Genomic DNA, 22,258 nt, shown 5'->3' with positions numbered 1-22,258 from the left:
TCAACACCCCGGCACTTATCCTCAGACTGTCCTAGTAAAGTCCTATGCTGGTCTCTCTCTCTCTGTCTTCCTGGACCTCTTCTGTAACAGGTAGAAACGGCAGAACCTGGTGGTGGCGGAGAGGTGATGTGGATAGACTTTATTTCAGACTAGGACTTTTGTGGCTTCTCTAAGAACCAGCCTGGCCCAAACCACCCAGAGAAGAGTTTTGGGGTGTCTATAACTTCCCCTTAGTGAACAGAGATAGTTGGGGGGCGTGGGGGGAAATCTAGGTTCAGAGGCTAATCAGAAAATGAAATGTTGGAAAAGCCAGTGAATCAGAAACAGAGATGGAGTCTCAAATCTTGGCATGGGAAGTAGGGTCAGATCATGAGAATGATCTAAGGTTTAGCACGGGATTGTGAATTTATAAGCCAGAGTATTCAAAACTCAAGTGTGAATAAGGAATGCCAAGACTATTAAACAAGAAATGACAAAACTCTTGAATCTTTTCCTTCCTCTTGGAGATAATCAGAGCCATCTGTTCCACCATTTTTAAAGCTGCTTCAAAATAATTACATCCAGGCCTTACCTAAAATTGTACTTTATTAAGAAAAAGATTTACATTTAACAATGGTCTCTACTATTGGGTCACTCTTCAGTCAACAGCAATTTTTTTCAATAAGCATTCTTGCTTGCCATGTCTGTATGTGTAAAGTGAGTGCTAGGTTGACATTATAAACTGGCTTCTTAAGGAGAAAGAGAAACTAAAGGAAAAGTAAGTGCAATTTTTTTAATTTTAAAGAAAGAATAAGCGGAAGCATTTGTGATTTAAGATATTTTTGGTCAGGTCCAGGGCCAACAGCTGAGGTGCCTTGCTATTTACTATGTGATAACTAAACAATACTAACAGCAGTCTCAGGATATATATATATATGTGTGTGTGTGTGTATATATATGTCAGGATATATATATATATATTTATATATATATAAACTGTCTCAGATGTAATCAGAATAGCCACCTTAAGCAAACAAGAAATGGCACATTTTACATTTTAATTGGGCAGAAGTAATTATCAACAAGCTAACACCTTAGCTGGGCTGAACTTGTCTGATAAGCTCATTTCTACTTACACCCTCTGCCAATGGAGCAGAAGGTGCTCAAATATGAAAAAAAAAGGAGACGCACCAGGCATTTTGACTGTCATTTATTTACTGCTCACAATTTCATTCTCATAAATCTACAGGGAAAGCAGTCTTCTGCCATTTTTCAGATGGAAAAACCAAAACTAGCCTCCGAGCTAATGAGAGAACTCTAAGGTAGGCCAAGGTATAAAGCAGAGAACCAATTGTCCTTGTGGGGTGCTATGGTTATGGGCAGCTCAGGGTAAAAACAGTATCCCTAAAAATGGAGACCAGAAGGATTGGGTGGGAAAGGTGAAAGAAAGCTCTAAAGAAGACAGGATGGTACTCTGGAAGGAGAGGTGACTCTATAGTACAAGCTGAATAATCACGGGTAACCTGAAACTCTTTTGAGTCTTGGTTTTCTTTTGTGTGCATGCTAAGCCACTTCAGTTGTGTCCGACTCTTCGGGACCCTATCAACCGTAACCCACCAGGCTCCTCTGTCCATTGGATTCTACAGGCAAGAATACTGGAGTGGGTTGCCATGCCCTCCTCCAGTGGACCTTCCTGACCCAGGGATTGAACCATGTCTCTTATGTCTCCTGCACTGGCAGGTGGGTTTTTTAACTGCTAGCACCACCTGGGAAGCCTAGTTTTCTTTTGCCTCTAACAAATAGTAATGCCTACATCAGAGACTGGTTTTGAAGACCAGGAAAAACATGTGAGTAAAACACGAAGCAGTACCTGGTACATGGCAGGTCCTCATTTTCTTCCCTTCCTCTGCTTCACTCTCTGGCCCAGAAGCAGTCTTAATTCTAACAGGGGGGTAGGAAGTGAAGGTTAGTTAAGACAAAACTCATGAGGAAGGGGAGAATGGTAACTACAGTCATTCTTTCTTAAAGATATGACTCAAACTCAATCTACATTTTATGTCAAAAGTTAATGGGAACTTGCAGGCTTGAGTACTCAAACCTGCTTCTAAAAGACTGCCAATTTTTTTAAAAAAGAGAATATGTGGAATTCTTCTTTGTCAGTTCCCACAGTGAGACTTTCAAATGTTTCCCAATAACTGGAGCCCACAAGCCCCCCTTTTCCCAACACATTATTTGTTTCCCAGGAACTCATAAGATTGCAGCCATATGGGTACATGTTTTAAAATCCCCTTATCTCACCCCACAATCTCATGTGGACCAGCCTCCTTTCTTCCTTCCTTCCAATGGCAACCCTTCTAGTCCTCTTAGGTCCAGCTCTTTGAAAAAAGAACAATCTCAGCCACTTTTACAGCTCTGGAAGGCCGGGCATAGGGCCATGGACACAATGTGCACTAAACAGAAGTTACTGACCACATGGGGTGGACTGGGAGGTCTCAATCACATAGGGGTGGACTGGGAGGTCTCAAGCCAATGTATTTGTATTTGCAAAGTCACAGCAGGACTGGGAATTCCCTGGTGGTCCAGGGGTTAGGACTCCAAACTTTTACTGCTATATAGCCTGGGTTCAATCCTTGGGTGGGGAACTAAGATCCCATAGTCAAGCAGTCAAAAACAAAACAAAACAGAGCAGGGGGATTAGGACATAGACATTGAAATGCAGGGACATAGCCATTTTTCAAGTTGGGGTGATTTCCAAACATGTTTTATGTAAAAGAGAAGGCCTCAAGGGAAGCAGGGCCAAGATTCAAGCCTTAACATAGATTAGAAAGAGGACAGCAAAAAAGGCAGACAGTTTAGACCACCTGGTGGATGAGGGTCAGCTGGGCTAGAGGCAGAAGGCTTTGGGGTACACCCTGCCATCTGGACCTTTATGGCTGTTCCTTTATAGACTCCGGTTTAGCACCCTCTCTCTTTACTTCCTCTGGTCCTACTTCTGTTTTTGCAGGTATTTTTCTCTCTCCATGTGATTCATAATCAGTATTTTCTGAAGATAGATGATTAGGCTGCTGCTGCTGCTGCTAAGTTGTTTCAGTCGTGTCCGACTACGTGTGACCTCAGAGATGGCAGTCCACCAGGCTCCCCCGTCCCTGGGATTCTCCAGGCAAGAACACTGGAGTGGGTTGCCATTTCCTTCTCCAGTGCAGGAAAGTGAAAAGGGAAAGTGAAGTCGCTCAGTCGTGTCCGACTCTTAGCGACCCCATGGACTGCAGCGTACCAGGCTCCTCTGCTCATGGGATTTTCCAGGCAAGAGTACTGGAGTGGGTTGCCATTGTTAGTTGCTATCTATTCTGAAAACATTTCCATATCTGGGTATCTCAAAATCTAAAGGCCACCCCATGACCTTTAGACCTAACTGTTGATTCTGGTGTAATTAGCAGAGCCAATGTACATAAGACACTAATGTTGGTAGCCAGTGTTTGAAGGAGAAATTTTTGGCTGATTTCTGAAGGGGATGTTGGGCAACTAGAATTTTACTGTTGCCTTACGTGGATGCCTTATGAACTCCTGTGCTGAAATTAAGCTAGTTACCGGATGTAGCAAAAAACACAAAGGATCCCGTTAAATCTGAATTTCCTATAAACAACAAACAACACTGAATGTAATATTTGGGATATACTTGTACATGCTCCAATGGCTGCCTGGCTTCCAGGCATAGTGTCTATATTCTAAATAGCAGAAAAGAGAATGGAAGTAAAGGGCCTGGCCATGCCTATTAAGGACACTTGTCTGAATTAATACCTTAAACATGGCATACTGGTGAGAATTCGGTCACAGGGTTATATCTAACTATCTATATAAGGAAGGCTGAGAAAGCAGTCTTTGTAATGGACAGCCATGTGCTGAGTTAAAAATTGAGGATCCTTATGAGGAGGAACGGGCAGACATGGTGGGTCAACTAGTCTTCTCTGTCAGAGAAGTGATGGAAATCGAGGCATGCTTTGGAAGTAAAATAAATTGAACTGGATTGAATATAGTGATGTTGACACAGCGTAACAAAAGCAAAAGGGGAATCAAAGAAGTCTTTAGATTTTATTTCAATCAGGTTAGTTTACAATATGTGTGTGCTAGTCACTCAGTCATGTCTGATTCTTTGCAACCCCATGGACTGTAGCCCATCAGGTTCCTCTGTCTGTGGGATTCTCCAGGCAAAAATACTAGAGCAGGTTGCCATTCCCTTCTCCAGGGGATGTTCCTGACCCAGGGATTGAACCCAGGTCTCCTGCATTGCAGGCAGATTCTTTACCGTCTGAGTCACCACAGAAGCCCCAGTTTACAGTATGGAGTCCCCTTTTAGCAGAAATGGCAAACCTAAGAGAAATACATTTTCAAAATGTATTAAGTATATACTATAAAGCAGTGGTCGCCAACCATTTTTGGCACGAGGGACTAGTTTCAGAGTGGGGATGGTTTGGGGATGATTCAAGCACATAACATTTATTGTGCACTTTATTTCTAATTTAATGCTGTCACTGATCTAACAGGAGGTACCAGTCCGAGGCCTGGAGGTTGGGAACCCCTGCCATAAAGCATTCTAAGTAAGATACTATAGCAATATCACAGGAAGATGACCCAGTTGCCAACCATATTCAGTGGGTTGACAGTGTAGTCTTCCTCCGTCCACCTACCTAAGACATTGTGATTAACTGCTGACATTGTCTGTTATTAATGTTATAAAATAAAAAGTTTAGCACAGTGCCTTGCCCATGGTAAACATTTAATAAACTAATGTTGAACATTTTAACCTATCTTTTCAAACAGAAGTGTCATCCAGGAGTCAAATGAAAAACGGAAGTATAAAAGCTGAGGCTTCTTGTGAAAATTAGTGAGAGGGCTTTTCTTCAGTGGATACAGAAAGCTGAGGCATTGATACATACCATCCTGTAAATTGATTCTGCAGGCCAGGTAGTGATGGAAACCAATTTGCTTTTTCTTGGAGGAGACAGGATAGCTGTTGGCTCACTGTATGCTGACTTCCTGGAAAACTGAATCTATGACAGGAGATAGGAGGGGTAGTAGAAAAACCCTGTAATAAAAGCACAAGATAAAGAAGCTCAAAAACATTAGAGTTCTCCTGCTTGCCCAGACATTCCCAGTTTTAAGGCCAAGCACAGCAACACAAGTAATTCAGTTCTGGACCATGAACTAAGGGCCAGGCACATGCAAAGTCATTCCAACTATTAGGTTAGCCAAAAAGTTCATTTGTTTTTTTTTCTGTAAGATGACTCTAGAAGTGTTTCATTGTCTTTAACTTCATTAGAAACAATTTTGTTAGATTGTATTGTGACAACAATATCAGCCTGCATTAAAAATAAAGGGTGAATTTTTGTATAACCATTTTAATATTGAAGGTGGAAGAAAAAAGCAACATTGATACATTATGCTTTATTATTTCTAGAAGGATATGGAGAAAGTGCGGTGACTGATCAAATGGGTCAAAAGTGGAGATTTCTCGCTGGTTGATGCTCCATGTTCCAGAAGACCAGTTAAAGTTGATAGTGATCAAATCAAGACATTAAGTGAGCACAATCAACCTTATGTCATGTGGGAAATAGATGACATACTCAAAATATCCAGATCAAGCCCTGAAAATCACTTGGAACAGTTTCGTTAGGTTCATCACTTTGAATTTCTGTTCCAAAAAGTTCTTGATTGTATTTCTGCATGCAATTCTGTACTTAAATGTAATGAAAACATGTTGTTTTTAAATCAAATTGTGACAGGGGATGAAAAGTGGATACTGTACAAAAATATAGGACAGAAGAGATTGTGGGGTAAGCGAAATGAACCACCACCAACCACACCAAAGGTTGGTCTCCATCCAAAGAAGGTGATATTGTGTATATAGGGGATTGGAAGGCAGTCTTCTAATATTCTGGAAAACCAAGGGCTTCACTGTGGCTCAGCTGGTAAAGAATCTGCCCACAATGCGGGAGACCTGGGTTTGATCCCTGGGTTGGGAAGATCCTCTGGAGAAGGGAATGACTACCCACTCCAGTATTCTGACCTGGAGAATTCCATGGTCTGTATGGTCCATAGGGTTGCAAAGAGTCAGACATGACAGAGCAACTTTCACTTTCTTTCTGGAAAACCAAATGATTAATTCCAACAAGTATCCCAATTAGCCCAAACTGAAAGTAGCATTGAAGAAAAGTGTCTTGAATTAATTGACAGAAAACACATAATCTTCCATCAGAATACCACAAGACCACGTGTTTCTTCGATGACCAGGCAAAAACGGTTAAAGCTTAGCTGGGAAGCTCTGATTCATCCAATGCGTTCACCACACATGGTTTTCCATTTATTTCAGTCTTTACAAAATTCTCTTAGTGGAAAAAAAATTTCCATTCCCTGGAAGACTGTAAAAGGCACCTGGAACAGTTCTTTGCTCAAAAAGATAAAAGGATTTGGGAAGATGGAATTACAAAGTTGCTGAAAAACGGCAGAAGGTAGTGGAACAAAACAGTGAATACACGGTTCAGTAAAGTTCTTGGCGAAAATGAAAAATGTTTCTTTCATTTTTACATAAAAACTGAAGAAACCTTTTGGCCAACCCAATACATTATCTCAACTCTAGGGTTGGGGACCAGGGCAGTAAGGGGCAGAGTGTAGGTGCAGACAAGGTTGTCTAAAAGCGTGTTCTCACCTTCTATAGCAGGTGAGACAGAAGTAACTCGCCTTGGGAAAACGTGAAATGTGAAAATTCACACGTGTGTATTTACGCTCCACACCAAACTTGGAACGCAATTTTCAGCATTGTGTTAGAGAACATATAGGGTTTCCCTCGTGGCTCAGTGGTAAAGAATCTGCCTGACAACGCAGGAGACGCAGGAGACTCGGGTTTAATTCCTGGAATGGAAAGCAGAGAGTGTTAACAGTCTGGAAGAGGGAAAGATTAATTATAAGACTTAGTAGTAATTTCTACCAGGAAGTGATCTTTGGGTTGGGTCTTGACAGGTAGGTATAATAGAATTTAGGGGAGAGAGGAAACTTTTTCAGGTTGCGAACGTCATAAGCAAAGGTGTGAGGGACACAGTGGCTCAAGCATTCCAGTATATGGACCTGTCCTAGCCACGGATGGAGGCAGATTGTGGAGGGTTTCTCATTTCAGGTCCAAGATTAATGACTTTAGCACAAAGGCAACCAGTGAGAGTTTTGAACAGGATCAAAGCTGGATAAGTCTGTGTTGTAGGGATGTGGCAACTGGGAGACAGGCAGGAAAACTCTAAGATCAGAGGTATGGAGACCAGTTTTGAGGCCACTGTAAGTTTGGAGAACAGTGAAATAAAAATCTTACCTAAAGGAAAGAGCATGATGGCACTGGAATAGTCCTGGTTAGAATAGTTATCAATTACTTCACCTGAAAGTTAAAGTGTTAGTCACTCAGTCCTGTCTGACTCTTTGTGACCCCATGGACTGTAGGCCACCAGGATCCTCTGTACATGGGATTCTCCTGGCAAAGATACTGGAGTGGGTCGCCATTTCCTTCTCCAGGGGATCTTCCTGACCCAGGGATCCGACTGGGTCTCTGGCATTGCAGGCAGACTCTTTCCAGTCTGAGCCCCAGGGAAGCCCTTAACCTGAGCCTCATTTTATTTTCTCTTGCATACCTGCTCAGTCATGTGGGAGTCTTTGCGACCCCATGGCCTATAGGCCACCAGGTTCCTCTGTCCATGGGATTCTCCAGGCAAGAATACTGGGGTGGGTTGCTATTTCCTACTCCAGGGGATCTTCCAGACACAGGGATAGAACCCAAGTCTCCTGAGGCTCCTGTATGGTCAGGCAGATTCTTTACCACTAAGACACCTGGGAAGCCCTGTATGTTCTCTAACACAAAAAAAGTACTGCTCCAAGTTCAGTGTGGAGGGTAAATACACATATATCAAGCAACGCGAATGATCATTACTGAGGAAAAGATCTTTTCAAAACTTTCTCCCTTATCCTAAGGACAACTTGTGGGGTCTTGTACCACTTCTGCTGTAGTTGGTACCTTAGCGTCCTTTTGTAACAGCTCGTTTCAAGTGTCTTCTGTCTCCTGGAAGCCTTGCCCCATCAGGGCTTCTGGAGGGTCCCATCCGGGTCCCTGGCTTTCGGGCCCCTGGGACTGGCCTGGGTGCCCAGCAAGCGCGGGAGGGAGCGTGGGGTAGACCAGGCGGGCGGAGGGCAGCGCGACCCGCAGGCACCCCGCCGGATGGACAGGGGCGGGGGGATTTCCAAGTGGTCGCCGGGGCCCAAGCGCAGCGGGCACAGTCCCAAACCTCCTCGAGGGCCAGCGCGGTCCCTCCGGCCGGGGGCGCGGACTAAGGGAGCCAGACGCAAGCGACTCACTTCCACTCAGAACTGAAATCCCCTTCTCTTGGGCCTTTAGCGGATCCAGCCGGGGAAATCCCAGCCCCTTCCCCCTCGGCTCTAGCCCTTTTTCCTTCCTACCCCCGGGCGGCGACCGAGGGGTGGGGGTGGGGGGAGCCGCGCCGCGTTCCAGAAGCGCCAGGCAGGAGGCGATGGCCGAGCGGGGCGGTGCGCGTGGGTGAGCGGGGGAGGGGAAGCAGGGGGGAGGGGGCGTACCGGGGGAGGGGAGTCCGGGAACTTTGAGACTCGGCCCTCGTTGACATCCAGGCGGCGCCACGGCCTGGCCAGCCTCCTGGGCCCTTGCAGAGTCGCGGAGCCGCGCCACTCGGAGAGAGAGACCCCGACTACCCTGATCTGCGCGCAGTCGGGACAGCGGAAGACATGAGCGCGGGCATGGGTGGCTTCTGGCCGGAGCCGTGGCTGCCGCAGTCGCTCGGCTCCCCGGGCCTGGCCCTCGCCGCGGCCCTACTGCTGCTGGTCTTGTGCCTGAGCGCGCGGCGCACCAGGTAAGCGCCCCGCCGACCCCGCGCCTGCCCGGGCCACGCATGCGTCCTGGGCCCAGAGCGCCCTCCACCATCCCCGGCGCGCGGGCTCACAACTTGTGGGCACGCCGGCGTCTCTGGGGGTCGGGTGTTGACACAAAGCTTCCCCTGCCTCTTTCTCAGGCACGCGCAGACCGTGTGCAAGCGTGGGCACCGAATTCGAATTAGATTCGCTCCTCCAGGCTCGGTTGTAGTCAGCCCTGGGGTTGCGGTAGTACACTCTAGGTGTCACGCATGGTTTCCAGACACGTTTTGGTGCCTTGCTGCAGTGAGTTGATGCTTTATGGCCTAGCCTGCGAAGTATCTCAGGAGGGGAATTCTGTTTCAGTTTGTTAAAAGTGAAATGTTTTAGGAAAATCTCAGTGTGTGGTATGAACAGTACCTCTGGCTGCCTCTCTGGGACTCAGTTTACCACTGGCCGGCATCTGGAAAACAGAATAGCAACCCCTGGGATTTTTGTGGGTACTTAATGAGCTTGCAGGGGCATCCCTGGTAGCTCAGCTGGTGAGGAATCTGCCTGCAGTGCAGGAGACCCGGGTTCAATTCCTGGGTGGGGAAGATCCCCAGGAGAAGGGATAGGCTACCCACTTCGGTTTCTTGGGCTTCCCTGGCAGCTCAGACTGTAAAGAATTCGCCTGCGATTGGGGAGACCTGGGTTCAATCCCTGGGTTGGGAATGGTCCCCTGAAGGAGGGCATAGCAACCCACTCCAGTATTCTTGCCTGGAGAATCCCATGGACAGAGGAGCCTGGTGGTCTGCAGTACATGGGTCCCACAAAGAGTGTGGAAAGAGTCTCACACAACTGAACGCCTAAGCACAGCAGTGAGCTTATAGTGTGTATTTTATACACTTATTCTGTTATTTTTATTAGAACAGAAAAAACAGCGTATTAACAACAACAAAACCCAGAAGTGTGTCACTTGGTTATCTGATTTGAAAAAGGGAAGGAGAATGGAACATAAAAGCACTCACTTTGAAATCTATTTGTCTTTTCTTGCTGTGTCACTTTTTCATACCACTAGGTTCTTTGTAGCTTTTTTTTCCTCTCCCTTGTTTTTTGTCTGATCATCTGGGTGGATCTCGGTCAGGTGGGGAAGTTGGGGAGATCAATGATTTTGTTGGAGACATGTTAGATCAGTAGAGAAGTCTGTCTGGTGCTTGGTGGCAAGGTCCAGGGAGGATATTTAATTATAAAGGTCACAAATATGAAAATGGAACATAAAGTCATGAGTAAGATTGGTCACCTTGTGAAAGAATGATGAAGAAACAGGGGTCCCAGGGCATTCTCCTTATTGAAGAGCCGGGCAGAAGATCACCAAAGAAGACTGAGAAGGAGCGGCCAACGGCATGGGAAGAAAACCCAGTGAATGTGGTATCCTGGAAACGAGATAGAAACATGTTAAACAGGTAAGGGAGTTATCTGTGTCAGATGCTGCTGAGAAGTCTAGTTTGTTGAGGACAAAGGACCATCAGAGTTGATAAGACGGAGAATCCTCCTGCGATGTGGGAGACCTGGGTTCGATCCCTGTGTTGGGAAGATCCTTTGGAGGAGGGCATGGAAACTCCCTCCAGTATTCTTGCCTGGAGAATCCCCATGGACAGGAGCAGGTGGACTACAGTCCATGGGGTTGCAAAGAGTCGGACATGACTGAGCGACTAAGCACAGCCACAGCACAACACAGAATTGATAAGAGTGAAACTGAGAGTTGATAGACATCTAGCCTGTTTGAAGTGGATTTAAACACTGACAGTCCTATAGTAGTAGCTCCTATGGTTTTATATTCAGATGAGAGTGCAATGTAGTATTATGTTTCATATCTCTTGAGGCAATAATTCCAGTAATTTTATTTAAAAGAATTTCTCCTGGGGAAGTAGTCATGAAGGTCCTTAAAGATTTAATTAGCACTGTGCTCATTAGGGCTACTTATAACAGCGAGACATTAGGAAAAAACTGTTTTCCAAAAAGTACTGTTTTAGTTTAAAAAATTATTGCATATAGGAGTCATAGAAACTTATGTAGCCATGATGAAGACATAGAAATCTACATTCAAGATACAGTAAGTGAACAAACTTACAAAATAGAATATGTTCATGTACATGGTTCAATGACGTCCAGCCAAAGACCACTGGGAACGCATCTGTAGTGGAATGAGTTGAATTATTGCTTATCGCTATGAGAAAGAACACACACCATTCGTTCTGGCTAAGACTGTTAGAAAGGACCTATTTATGGGATTTGGGTTGTGTTATGGGATTTTGGGGAAAGCTCAAGGAAGCAAGGTTTTGTTCTGTTGGTAAGATACTCTCAGATGGTCGAGGCTAGTCTGTGATTGGACATCTTGATAAGTCTCCTTGATGAGGCAAGAGGAATGCATTGAGGCTGAATCAGTAATTAATGAAAAAGCAACAGACACTAGAATTAGTAATGTTTGGGGGATATTTAGTCATTTTATTGATTTAGACAGTGATTTCTGTCAGTATTTAGACATGATTTCTGTCAATATTTAGATGTGATTATGGATTGATCTCATTTTTGACTTTGTAATAGTCATGGAGTGGCTTTCTTTGATCACTTAATCAAATGTTTGAGTAATAATGGCTTCATGTTTGCTCAGCAGAAGAGTGAAGTGCCATAGCTATTGTCAACTGAAGAGAAGTGCACAACCTAAAGTTATAAATTATGTTGTATCTGGAACCTTATGAAAACTATACAGCCCAATAGACAGCCTTTCACATAGCTCTGAGGAACTGTTCCGAAAAGGCAAGGGAGGAGCCAGGATATATAGGAGTTTTTGCTGGGGGGAAAAAAAAAATCCATGTACATCAAAAGGTTACTGCTAATCACAAAAAAATAGACATCTCAAGTTAATGATTTTAGTTCCTTTCTATGTATGGGAAGGGGCTTTCCAGGCGGCTCACTGGTAAAGAATCTGCCTGCCAAGCAGGAGACTCAGGTTTGATCCTTGGGTAGGGAAGATCTCCTGGAGAAGGAAATGGCAACCAGTCCAGTATTCTTTCCTGGGAAATCTCAGAGGAGCTTGGCAGGCTGTAGTCCATGGGGTCACAAAAGAATTGGATACCACTGAAGTGACTGAGCTTGCATGTACAAACATTCTAAGACTCTTTGTGGGCATATATTTAGTTATTTCTTGGGTTAAAATCCTGAAACCTTTGAGAAGGTTGATAGGTCATGGGGTAAAGACTTATAACTGTCTTGGAAAATGCCACTTTTCCAAAGTATTCTGTTTGTAACACTTTCACCAGTACATACTATACAAGAGTTCCAGTTGCTCTGTATCTTCACCTGTATCGGATGTGGCCCGTCTGTTGGTTTATAAACCCAGTTTTCTAGATTCTGAATGTTTGTCTTGCCCTGAAGAGTGCTGAATTTTGTTTTAGAGTGCATATATATTTCTCTTGAATTTGAGAAGCTTAGCTTTATTTTTTAATAAAGTCTATGAAAAGCTCCATATACTGGGAAATCCACTTCTGATGGGATTGCCAGGGAAATCCAATGGACAGAGGAGCCTGGTGGGCTACAGTTCATGGGGTCACAAAGAGTCGGACACGACTGAGTGACTAACACACACATGGAAAGCTCAGGATGTTTTCTAAGTGTCTTCTTTGATAGGATTCAAACCCTAAACTCTTGTCCCCCCAGCAGTGGGCAGCACCTGAAACCTCCGCTCAGTTCTTTGAATCTTCCAACTGATTCCTTCCAAAGGGCTCTTTGAAATCGCCACAGATCCACACTTCTGAGTGTGGCCAACAATTTGAGGGGTGATTATATGCATATTTTTCTAGATTTATCTTCTGGATTTACACCCACTTCCAACCCCAAACTCTGACACCTCGACCAGTAATATTGTAGCATTTTGCTTGAGTTTCAGCTGTCTCTCCCTCTTGCAGATGTATCAGAGGAAATGCTGTGTACCCCGGACCTAATTCATTATGAGTCTGTTCTTTAAAGGGGTGACTTCCTTTCAGCATCTGCCTTCTTTTGCTTGCTCTTTAGCACATTTAAAACATTTTTTTGTTTGTTTATTTTGTATTTTATTATCTGTGAAAATGTTAGGTTATTTTAAGCTACTTCACCATTCTTGCTGTGTCTGACTCTTTGTGACCCACCAGGCTTCTCTCTGTCCATGGAATTTCCCAGACAAGAATACTGGAGAGGGTTGCCATTCCTTCTTTAGGGGATCTTCCTGATCCAGGGATTGAACTCATATCTCCTGCCTTGGCAGACAGGTTCTTTACCACTGAGCCACTTAAGAAGTCCTACTTCATCATTAACAAGAAGCTAAACCCAGATTTCTAACAGTGATTATATCTAGGTGATTTCTTTTTATGGGATGATTTTTTATGTCCTATTTTATGCTTATATTTTCAAATTGTCAAAATACATATGCCTTTTTTTCATAATACAAAATAAGCAATACATTTAAATAAAACTTTGAAAAATTATTTTAAAATGTTTTTAATCATTTTTTCTTTTTCAAAGAACCAGCATTCTGGATCAGTGGTAGTGGTAGGATCCTAACTTAGAAGATATGATTTGAGTTGTGCTAGGAAATCCAATTCATTTCCAGAACATCATTAATAACATGTGATATATGTTTTTGTCCAATAATTAGCTACATTTAAAAAAATCACTGTCTACTAATAGTAGACTTAAGTACAGATATTTCCCAATATATTTTAGAAGACAACATTATATAATACAGAGTCTGTGTAGCAAGACAGAGTTGAAAACAAACACATCTCTGTTGTTCTTTCCCTACTTCCCCATCCCTTGTAAAAAGGACAAAAATCAGTCCTACCAAAAAATATAAAATAAATATAAAATTGTTAAATTGTTTTAAATGAGATAAAAGTGGCACTAAATATCATGTTTCCTGAAGAGGACACATAAAACAGAATCAAAAACTTGATAATCAATAGGGGGAAGTGTTTATAGAAAACGTCATGGGGAGAGGACAGTAACAGATTTTTAAAATATTTATTTATCTGATTACGCCAGGTCTTAGTTGCAGCATGCAGGATCTTTACATGTGTAACACAGATTTTTTAATCTTACAGTTCGGGATATGAGAAGTCTGAAAATGGGTGTTACTCATCAGTCAAGGTATTAGTAGGCTGCGTTCCTTATGGTGGATTGACAAGAGAATCCATCTCCTTCCTTCTTCCAGCTTCTGGAGGCCACCAGAACTCAAATCTCTTTTTTCCTATTATGACATTCCTTTCTTCTGAGGACGTTTGTGACTGCATTGAACCACCCAGGATAATCTTCCCATCTCAAGGTCCTTAATTCAGTCACATTGGCAAAGTCCTTTTTGCCATGTCAGGTAACATGTTGAGGTTAGGGATTAAGGATTAAGACATGGACATCTTTGGTTTTAGGAATTAAGACATGGACATCTTTGGGGGATGCTGTTCTTCTATCACAGAGCTCCCTCTGACCTCCAGAGATTTACGTCCCTTTTACATGCAAAATATAACCACCCTATGGCAACATCCATAAAATTCTCTAACAATTATGGCATCAAATCAAAGCTCAAAATCTCATCTAAATTTCATCATCTTAGAAGTCCCAAGTTTCATTATTTCAATCATCTAAATCAGGTATGGGCCTCTGGGTATGATCTGTGCTAGGACAAAAATTCCCAAGAACCTTGTGGGTCTCCCATGTATGTCGTAGCGATTTATTCCGTCAGACAAGAGGCTTTTCCACAGATATTTTCTGGGTAACCCCATTTATATTCCTGGCTTCTTCTGAGATGCCTGAGGGAAAACATGAGTTACGTTCCTAATGTTTTTGATGACTGACTAATTATATATGAATGAACGTGTATGACTGAACATGTCAACCTTTGACTCTTCCCCTGTGTGCATGCTAAGTCGCTTCAGTTGTGTTTGATTCTCTGCGACCCTATGGACTGTAGCCCACCAGGCTCCTCTGTCTGTGGGTTCTCCAGGCAAGAATACTGGAGTGAATTACTGAGCCCTCCTCCAGGGGATCTTCCAGACCCAGGGATCAAACCCACATCTCCTGCATTGCAGGGAAGCCCTGATTCTTCCCAGGCACTAGCAAAACTTGTCCAGCCACATTCTTGACTTTCCCTTCGGAGCACTCTTTCCTGACAGTGAATCTTCTAGTTTTAGGGTCTCTTGCAATCTGGATAGGCTGAGAATTTTCCCCAAATTAATTCCTGTGTCCTTTGTACAATGCTTAACAGTTTTCCCTTAATCTGTATCTTTCCTGTCACACTTTTATATAAGCAACAAGAAGAAACCAGTCTGTCCTTTCAACACTTTGCTTAAAAATCTCCCCAGCTAAATAGCCAAATTTGCTGTTTATGAAATCTACTTTCCACATAACTGCAGGACACACTGTGACTAAACTTTCTGTAGCTATATGATTAAGATCTATTTTCTCCCATTTCCAGTAACAGGTTCCTCATTTCACCTGAGCCCTCAGCAGCAGTGCCTTTAATGTTTGTGTTTCTACTTACAGTTTATTTGTGACAAAGTAAGTATTCTTTAAGATAATTGTTTCAATATATATTCCTTCTGAGTTCTCACTAGTGGAATTGTTGATATCCATATTTCTCCTTGCAATGGCAAGGTGATCAATTTTTTTTAGAGGAACAAATTATTGATACTTTATTTTTAAACTACTTTATTTATTTATTCATTTTGGCTGCACCACTGAGCATGTGGGATCTTAGTTCCCCGAGGAGGCTGGAATCCATGCCAGCCTGCAGTGGAGGCTGGGAGTCTTAACCACTGGACCACCGGGGAAGTCCAATCTATGTTTTTCCTATCATCCTCCTCAAAATTCTTCTAGCCTCTGCCCATTGGCCTTTCCAAAGCCACTTCTGTGTTTTTAGGTTTTTGTTTACAGCAGCATATCACTTCCAGATGTAGTGATGTTAAACAACACAGACGGACTCTCTCTTAGTCTTAGCAGTCAGAGTCCTACTGGGCTGATATCAAGGAGTCAGCAGGGTGAGACCTTTTGGAGGGTCTAGGGGAGAATAGCTGCTAGATTCTGAGAACACAACTGAACAAGTGCTGGCTGAGAAAAATCTTCAACTAGAGAAAGACCCCAAAGATTGAGCCCAGGAGAGGACACCTCACCGAATGACATTCTCTGGACAATGTCATAGCGAGTTCCCCTCCTCAACAGGATGTTCAAAGGATCCATAGTCCAATAACCACGGAATCATCTTCCCTAATAGGAAGTGGAAGTGACAGCTACCACACAGGTAGATATGAGAAGTGAAGTGCACACTTTGTAAAGTGTGAAGTCACTTGGAAGACAGTTGGCTTGCACCATCAGTTTCCTTGGTATTTCCCAGAAACACTTTTCTCCTCGTTGCTGTTTAGGAGGAAAAAGGTAGAATGAGTTTCCTTCCCTTTTTCATTCTTCTCCCCTAATACACATATCCCCCACCCCCACCCCCAATGCTCTCATTGGTAAGAAATCCTATTTAAATATTTTAAGATAAATTTTAGTCAATGTAAACAATCTGATTTTTTTTAAGTTATAAGATGTCAAGGTTATGTAGATAACGAGTTGTTTTGAAATGTGGGGGACATCTCTGTAGCGCACAAATCAATTATTTCCTCTTTCTAATTACTTAATTACTCCCCAGTGAGACCCTGATGCTCCGGATCCCTCACACTGTTAACACTGCCAAGAGAATGAGAAGAACTAGGTTGTCATCATTAGGGGATGGTTTTCTTGTTTCTTCCCCTTTTCTCATGACAGAATGTAGGAGAAGGATGTGGGCACCTGAAACCAAAGTCATTTTCTACTTGAGAGGATGCTGATTCAGCAGGTGGATTTGTGTGACTTTTACATAGGAGATGATAGGAAGCTCTCCAGGCACATCTATGACCCTTGACTAATTGATCAGTTAGAGGTTGCTACACTTACCCTTACTAAGCCAAGGAGCTTGGATTGCTCTTACCTTTTGTGACCTTTCAGGCTGCATCACTGTCTTATTTTGTATCTTTTTTAAAAAGGGTCCTGAAGATAGTGTTGCTGCTGCTGCTGCTGCTAAATCACTTCAGTCGTCTCCGACTCTGTGCGACCCCATAGAAGGCAGCCCACCAGCCTCCCCCAACCCTGGGATTCTCCAGGCAAGAACACTGGAGTGGGTTGCCATTTCCTTCTCCAATGCGTGAAAGTGAGAAGTGAAAGTGAAGTCGCCCAGTCCTGTCCTACTCTTAGCGACCCCATGGACTGCAGCCTACCAGGCTCCTCCATCCATGGGATTTTCCTACTGTGTAATTAGGGGAACAGCTGAGTTTTGGAAAATGTAGTACTTTGCTGTTTATTTGTGTGTCATTCAAAGAGACTATTGTCTGGGTCTTGGGAAGTTCCAAACTGCTGACAGGATCCACACTGAGGATTGCTCAACACTGGAATTACAATTTGCTGATAAATCCTGGCTATCCCTTTAAACAGAGATTCTGAACCTCTGAGCTCCAATGCCTGATGATCTGAGGTGGAGCTGATGTAATAATAGTAGAAATAAAGTGCACCATAAATGTCATGTACTTGTAATGAATCATCCAAAACCATGCCCCTCCCTGATCTGTGGAAAAACCGTCTTCCGTGAAAGTGGTTCCCTGGTGACAAAACGGTTGACGACTGCTGCCTTTGAATATTCAGACTTTCTGCCAGATCAGCATAAATCTCTTAACATTATCAGAGTGAAATCTTGAAGTGCTTACCTTAGTCATGAGGGATAAAATTATGTATGTAAAATCATCCATAGCTCAGTGTTCCCTAGTAGTGGGACTTTCTTGTAGAAGAAGTACAATGTAAGGCAAGGAGCAAGCCTGTGAAGCCATAATGGACCTGGGTCCAAAATCCTTCTCCACCCCACTAGGATACTGACTTTTGAGAGGAAGGTAAGGGAAGATGGAAATGAACATACCAGGCTCTGTGCTTAGCTAGTTTTGCACATATTGTCTAATTTAACCTTCCCTACCGTTCATGAGATAGCTGTGAAGCTATTTTTTCAGAAGAGATGAGCACAATGACAAATGAACCAGTTTGCAGAGCTACCTGGGTAGAACTGGGTTTTTGATTCCAGGTTCATTATAGCTGTGGTAGACAGACTAATACCTGCTTAATCCCCAAATTTTTCCCACCTTAATCTCTAGAACCTATGACTAAATCCCTTGCTGCTGCTGCTGCTGCTGCTGAGTCACTTCAGTCATGTCCAACTCTGTGCAATGCCATAGACAGCAGCCTACCACGCTCCCCTGTCCCTGGGATTCCCCAGGCAAGAATACTGGAGTGGGTTGCCATTTCCTTCTCCAATGCATGAAAGTGAAAAGTAAAAGTGAAGTTGCTCAGTCGTGTGCGACTCTTAGTGACCCCATGGACTGCAGCCTACCAGGCTCCTCCATCCATAGGATTTTCCAGGCAAGAGTACTGGAGTGGGGTGCCATTGCCTTCTCCTTGGCAGAGTGGAATGAAGGTTGCTAATCAGCTCCCTTAAAATGAGTGGTAATCCCAAACTATTTGGTGGGCCTAGTGCAATCACAAATTAACATGGGGAGAGGGAAGCAGGAGGGGAAGTCAGTTGACCACTGCTGCTCTGGAGATGGATTAAGGAGTGCAAAGGCCAAAGAATGCAGACACCTCTTAAAGCTGGATAAGCAAGGAAATAGAGCCCTTTCTAGAGGCTCCAGAATGGAACCTCACCCTGCTAACACCTTAATCTTCACCTGGGGAGAGCCACTTTGGACAACTGGCCTACAGAACCATCTGATAGTAAATTAGTATTGTTTAAGCTACAGATTCAAGGTTCCCAGGTGGTGGTAGTGGTAAAGAACCCACCTGCCAATGCAGGAAGTGACATGGGTTCGATCCCTAGGTTGGGAAGATCCCCTGGGGCAGGGCATGGCAACCCACTCCAGTATTCTTGCCTGGAGAATCCCATGGACAGAGGAGCCTGGTGGGTTACTGCAATGGGGTTGCAAAGAGTCAGACATGACTGAAATGACTTAGCTCGCTCACATGCAAGCCACAGGTTCATGCTAATTTGTTATAGTGGCCCTAGAAAGCTAACATAGCTTCTTGCAAGGAAGTTCAGAGGGTGAAAAGACTGGAACTGGGGTCACTTTTCTGGTTGCCCATGAGGAGCAGGATAGAAGGCAAACATTTGAAAATACTCTCTATCAGGCTTCTTTGATGATCTAATGGTTAAAAGTCCTCCTACCAATCCAGGAGACACGGATTCCATCACTGGTCTGGGAAGACCCCACATGCCTTGGAGCAACTAAGCCCATGCCCTGCAGCTATTGAAGCCTGTGTGCCTAGAACCCATGCTCCCCAACAAGAGAAGCCACCACAGTGAGAAATCTGCACATCACAACTAGAGAGTAGCCCCCACTTGACACAACTAGAGAAAAGCTCTCAAGCACCACAACTAGAGAAAGGTCTCTCACAGCAATGAAGACCCAGTGCAACCAAAAATAAATACATCTTAAAAAAAAAACTTAATAAAAAAAAATACTCAGTCTTTGCTAATACATAACAATTGGAGATTACCATGAGCTATTCAATGATGTTTCTCTTCCTTATCCATCAATTCACAAGTAAGGTTTATTGTGTATCTGTGTAACTCCATGCATCTTTTAAATATATATATATTTTTAATCCAAATGCACTTTCTGTATTGAAACCGCTCAGCAGAAAGGCCTGAAGCCCAGAGTGTTGGTGATGGGCTGGCCTGGCCTCCTGATCCCTGATGCCAGGGAGGGCTCCACAACACTCCTACAGACACGGTTAGGCACACCAGTCTCCAAAAGCAGAGAATAAACAAAAAACAAAACACACTCAGTAGATTTCTCTTGAAGTTTCCAGAGTTTCTGGGCCAACTAGTCCCAACCTTCAAAGCCAGGAGCAAGGGACTAAAAACACCCCTCACCTCCACCAGTGCCAACGGAAACCCAGGTTTAAATTAACAAAAAGTGAGTATATGATTTAAATTCTCTTTAAAAATCTCACAATTTGTAAATGTATACATTTTTCTTTAACATAAAAGTTTACAATGTATGTTAAAATAAAGGCTCAGGAAAAATGGTTTCCAGAAAAAGGAAGAAAAAGCTGAACTTATGAATTAAACTTGAATTTTTTTAATCCTGTTTTTGAACCAGTGACTTTTTAAAATGTATGCTGATAGGTGGTTGTTGCTGTTTAGTCACTAAGTCATGTCCAGCTCTTTGCGACCCCATGGACTGTAGCCTGCTAGGCTCCTCTGTCCATGGGATTCTCCAGGCAAGAATACTGGAGTGAGCTGCCATTTCCTCCTTCAGGGGATCTTCCTGACCCAGGGATCAAATCAGGGCCTCCTGCATTGGTAGGCAGATTCTTTACCACTGAGCCACCAGGGGAGCCTGCTGATAGGTTAAAGAAAGGAATATATTTTTCGAAAGTGTGATGCCGACTGGGGGCACTGAGGTTCATCCCTGTTTGCTGCTACCTGTGGCCTGGAGGAGAAAGCAAAGGGAGAATCTGAGGGAGTTGAAGGGACCTGGGTGGCAGGATGCTGTATGTCCCTGGTTTCCCCCAAATTGAGAGCCATCAGCTGCAGAGGAAAGATTAACAGCTTCTTGGAAAAGCATATTTTTGTACTTTATCCACAGTAAAACCCCATTGAAACAACTTCAGGTTACTGTTCTGTGAAAGGCAAAGGACAAAATTATAGAAAGCTGCTTTGCCAAGTGAGAAAAGGTGACATCTATTATATCATGCATTTTTATGGCCCAAGTGCTCATTTTTATGGCTTTGGCATTTTTTTCCAACAATGAAGTATTTGGGATTGGATCTTTTTTTTTTTTTTTGGTCTATAGTGAAGTGGAGAGGATTCATTAAGTCTGTAATTGCTTAATACAAAAATTAATAGAAATTTTATTAAAAGTATAATCATAACAGGATTTAAGTCCATTGTCATTTCTCTTTGTAACTGTATCCTAAATAATTGATAATAATGAAGAAGAAACTTTGAAAGGTTGACTTTAGATTTTGCACGAAGCACAATATCTGACACTGAATAGGCCCTCGGTCAATACTTATTATAATAAAGGATGAGGGAATGGGTTTGGTGCAGTAATTGTTATTTATTTCAATATAACTATTTTCGTGTCATAGGTATTGATATCAAAACATACAAACTACATACAAAAATGATAAATGTTAATATGTATCAATTTTTCTGCAACTTTAATAAAAAGATTTCATAAGTGAGTGCTTACCTAGCATGAGTATTTATATATGGAGAACATATGTTGGTGCAATGATAATTTTTTAAATTTTATTTATGTATTTTTGGTTGTTCTGGGTCTTCATTGCTTTGTACAGGTTTTCTGTAGTTGCAGTGAGTAGGGGCTACTCTTCATGGTGGTGCATGGGTTTCTCATTGCAGGAGCCTCTCTTGTGGAGCATGGGCTCTAGATCACAAGCTCAGTAATAGTGGTGCTTGGGCTTAGTTGCTCCTCAGCTTGTGGGATCTTCCTGGATCAAGGATTGAAGCCGTGTCTCCAGCATTGGCAGGTGGATTCTTTACCATTGGACCAGCAGGGAAGTCCACTGGATTATTGGATTATTCTTTAGTGTAAACCTAACTGAAAACATACCAACTAGAGTGCAGTCAATTCCATTTCCTGCTTCTGAAATTCAGATTTTAAAAATACGGATTGTTAACTTCCAGGTCTAGGCACTGGATTTGTATAACTGTGCTTATGGTTCCTCTTCCCTCTGTTGGTGAATAATGTGCTTTGTTGAACAAATCAGAGCTTGTTTGTGAAAGAGCAGAGCCTGATTTGGTTAAGATTCACACACATTTTGGTCTTTAGTACCCTGATCGCTAATAATGGTGGGCTGATTACTTGTAAATATTAAAGAGACCAGATTTTCTGTTTGAAAATCAGCATTGCCGTGGTGAAAGCTCTGCTTTGTATCAGCTGCTCTTTAGAAGTCTGGTCCCCAAACCACTCTATTCCAGAAGGTTGTTGTTTGGTCACATCTAGTCATGACCCAGCGTTTTGGCAGGGCTGTACTTTGGGGGCAGGAAGTGAAGGGATTAACATCTTTAGATAATGGACAGTTACCTCGTGGAGATGTTCAGCTACTTCGATATTACTGACTTTCCAGTCTGTTTTTGTGTTCTGAGTACACATTCCTACAGAATTTGTTTGACTTGTAATAATGGCGGCTAACCCTTCTGAGCACTTCCTGTGTGCCTAAGAGACACTGAGGCAAGGACTTTATAGCCATTGGTAGAGTGAATTGATAGAGTCCTCCC

The 22,258-nt window shown here is 43.1% G+C and overlaps 1 protein-coding gene and 1 long non-coding RNA gene across 2 annotated transcripts in view; one reads left to right on the top strand and one right to left on the bottom strand.

The window, feature by feature from the left end:
* Positions 1-4,049: 4,049 nt before the first annotated feature.
* Positions 4,050-8,867, bottom strand: LOC120878623. The gene is made up of 3 exons (XR_005724592.1): positions 8,027-8,867; positions 4,914-5,062; positions 4,050-4,347 (listed from the first exon to the last, which is right to left on the bottom strand). It is a non-coding gene; the product is annotated as an uncharacterized LOC120878623 (long non-coding RNA).
* The window catches only part of LOC120878621 (cytochrome P450 7B1), a 174,770-nt gene continuing 161,160 nt past the window's right edge, over positions 8,649-22,258 (top strand). Inside the window, exon 1 of the mRNA XM_040261299.1 lies at positions 8,649-8,891. Within this exon, the coding sequence (XP_040117233.1) occupies positions 8,767-8,891 (125 nt within the window). The 5' untranslated portion in view covers positions 8,649-8,766. The remainder of the gene's footprint in view (positions 8,892-22,258) is intronic.

The sequence above is a fragment of the Oryx dammah genome, unplaced genomic scaffold (genome assembly GCF_014754425.2).
Source record: "Oryx dammah isolate SB20612 unplaced genomic scaffold, SCBI_Odam_1.1 HiC_scaffold_19, whole genome shotgun sequence".
NCBI lineage: Eukaryota > Metazoa > Chordata > Mammalia > Artiodactyla > Bovidae > Oryx > Oryx dammah.
This window is presented reverse-complemented; position numbering and strand designations above follow the sequence as displayed.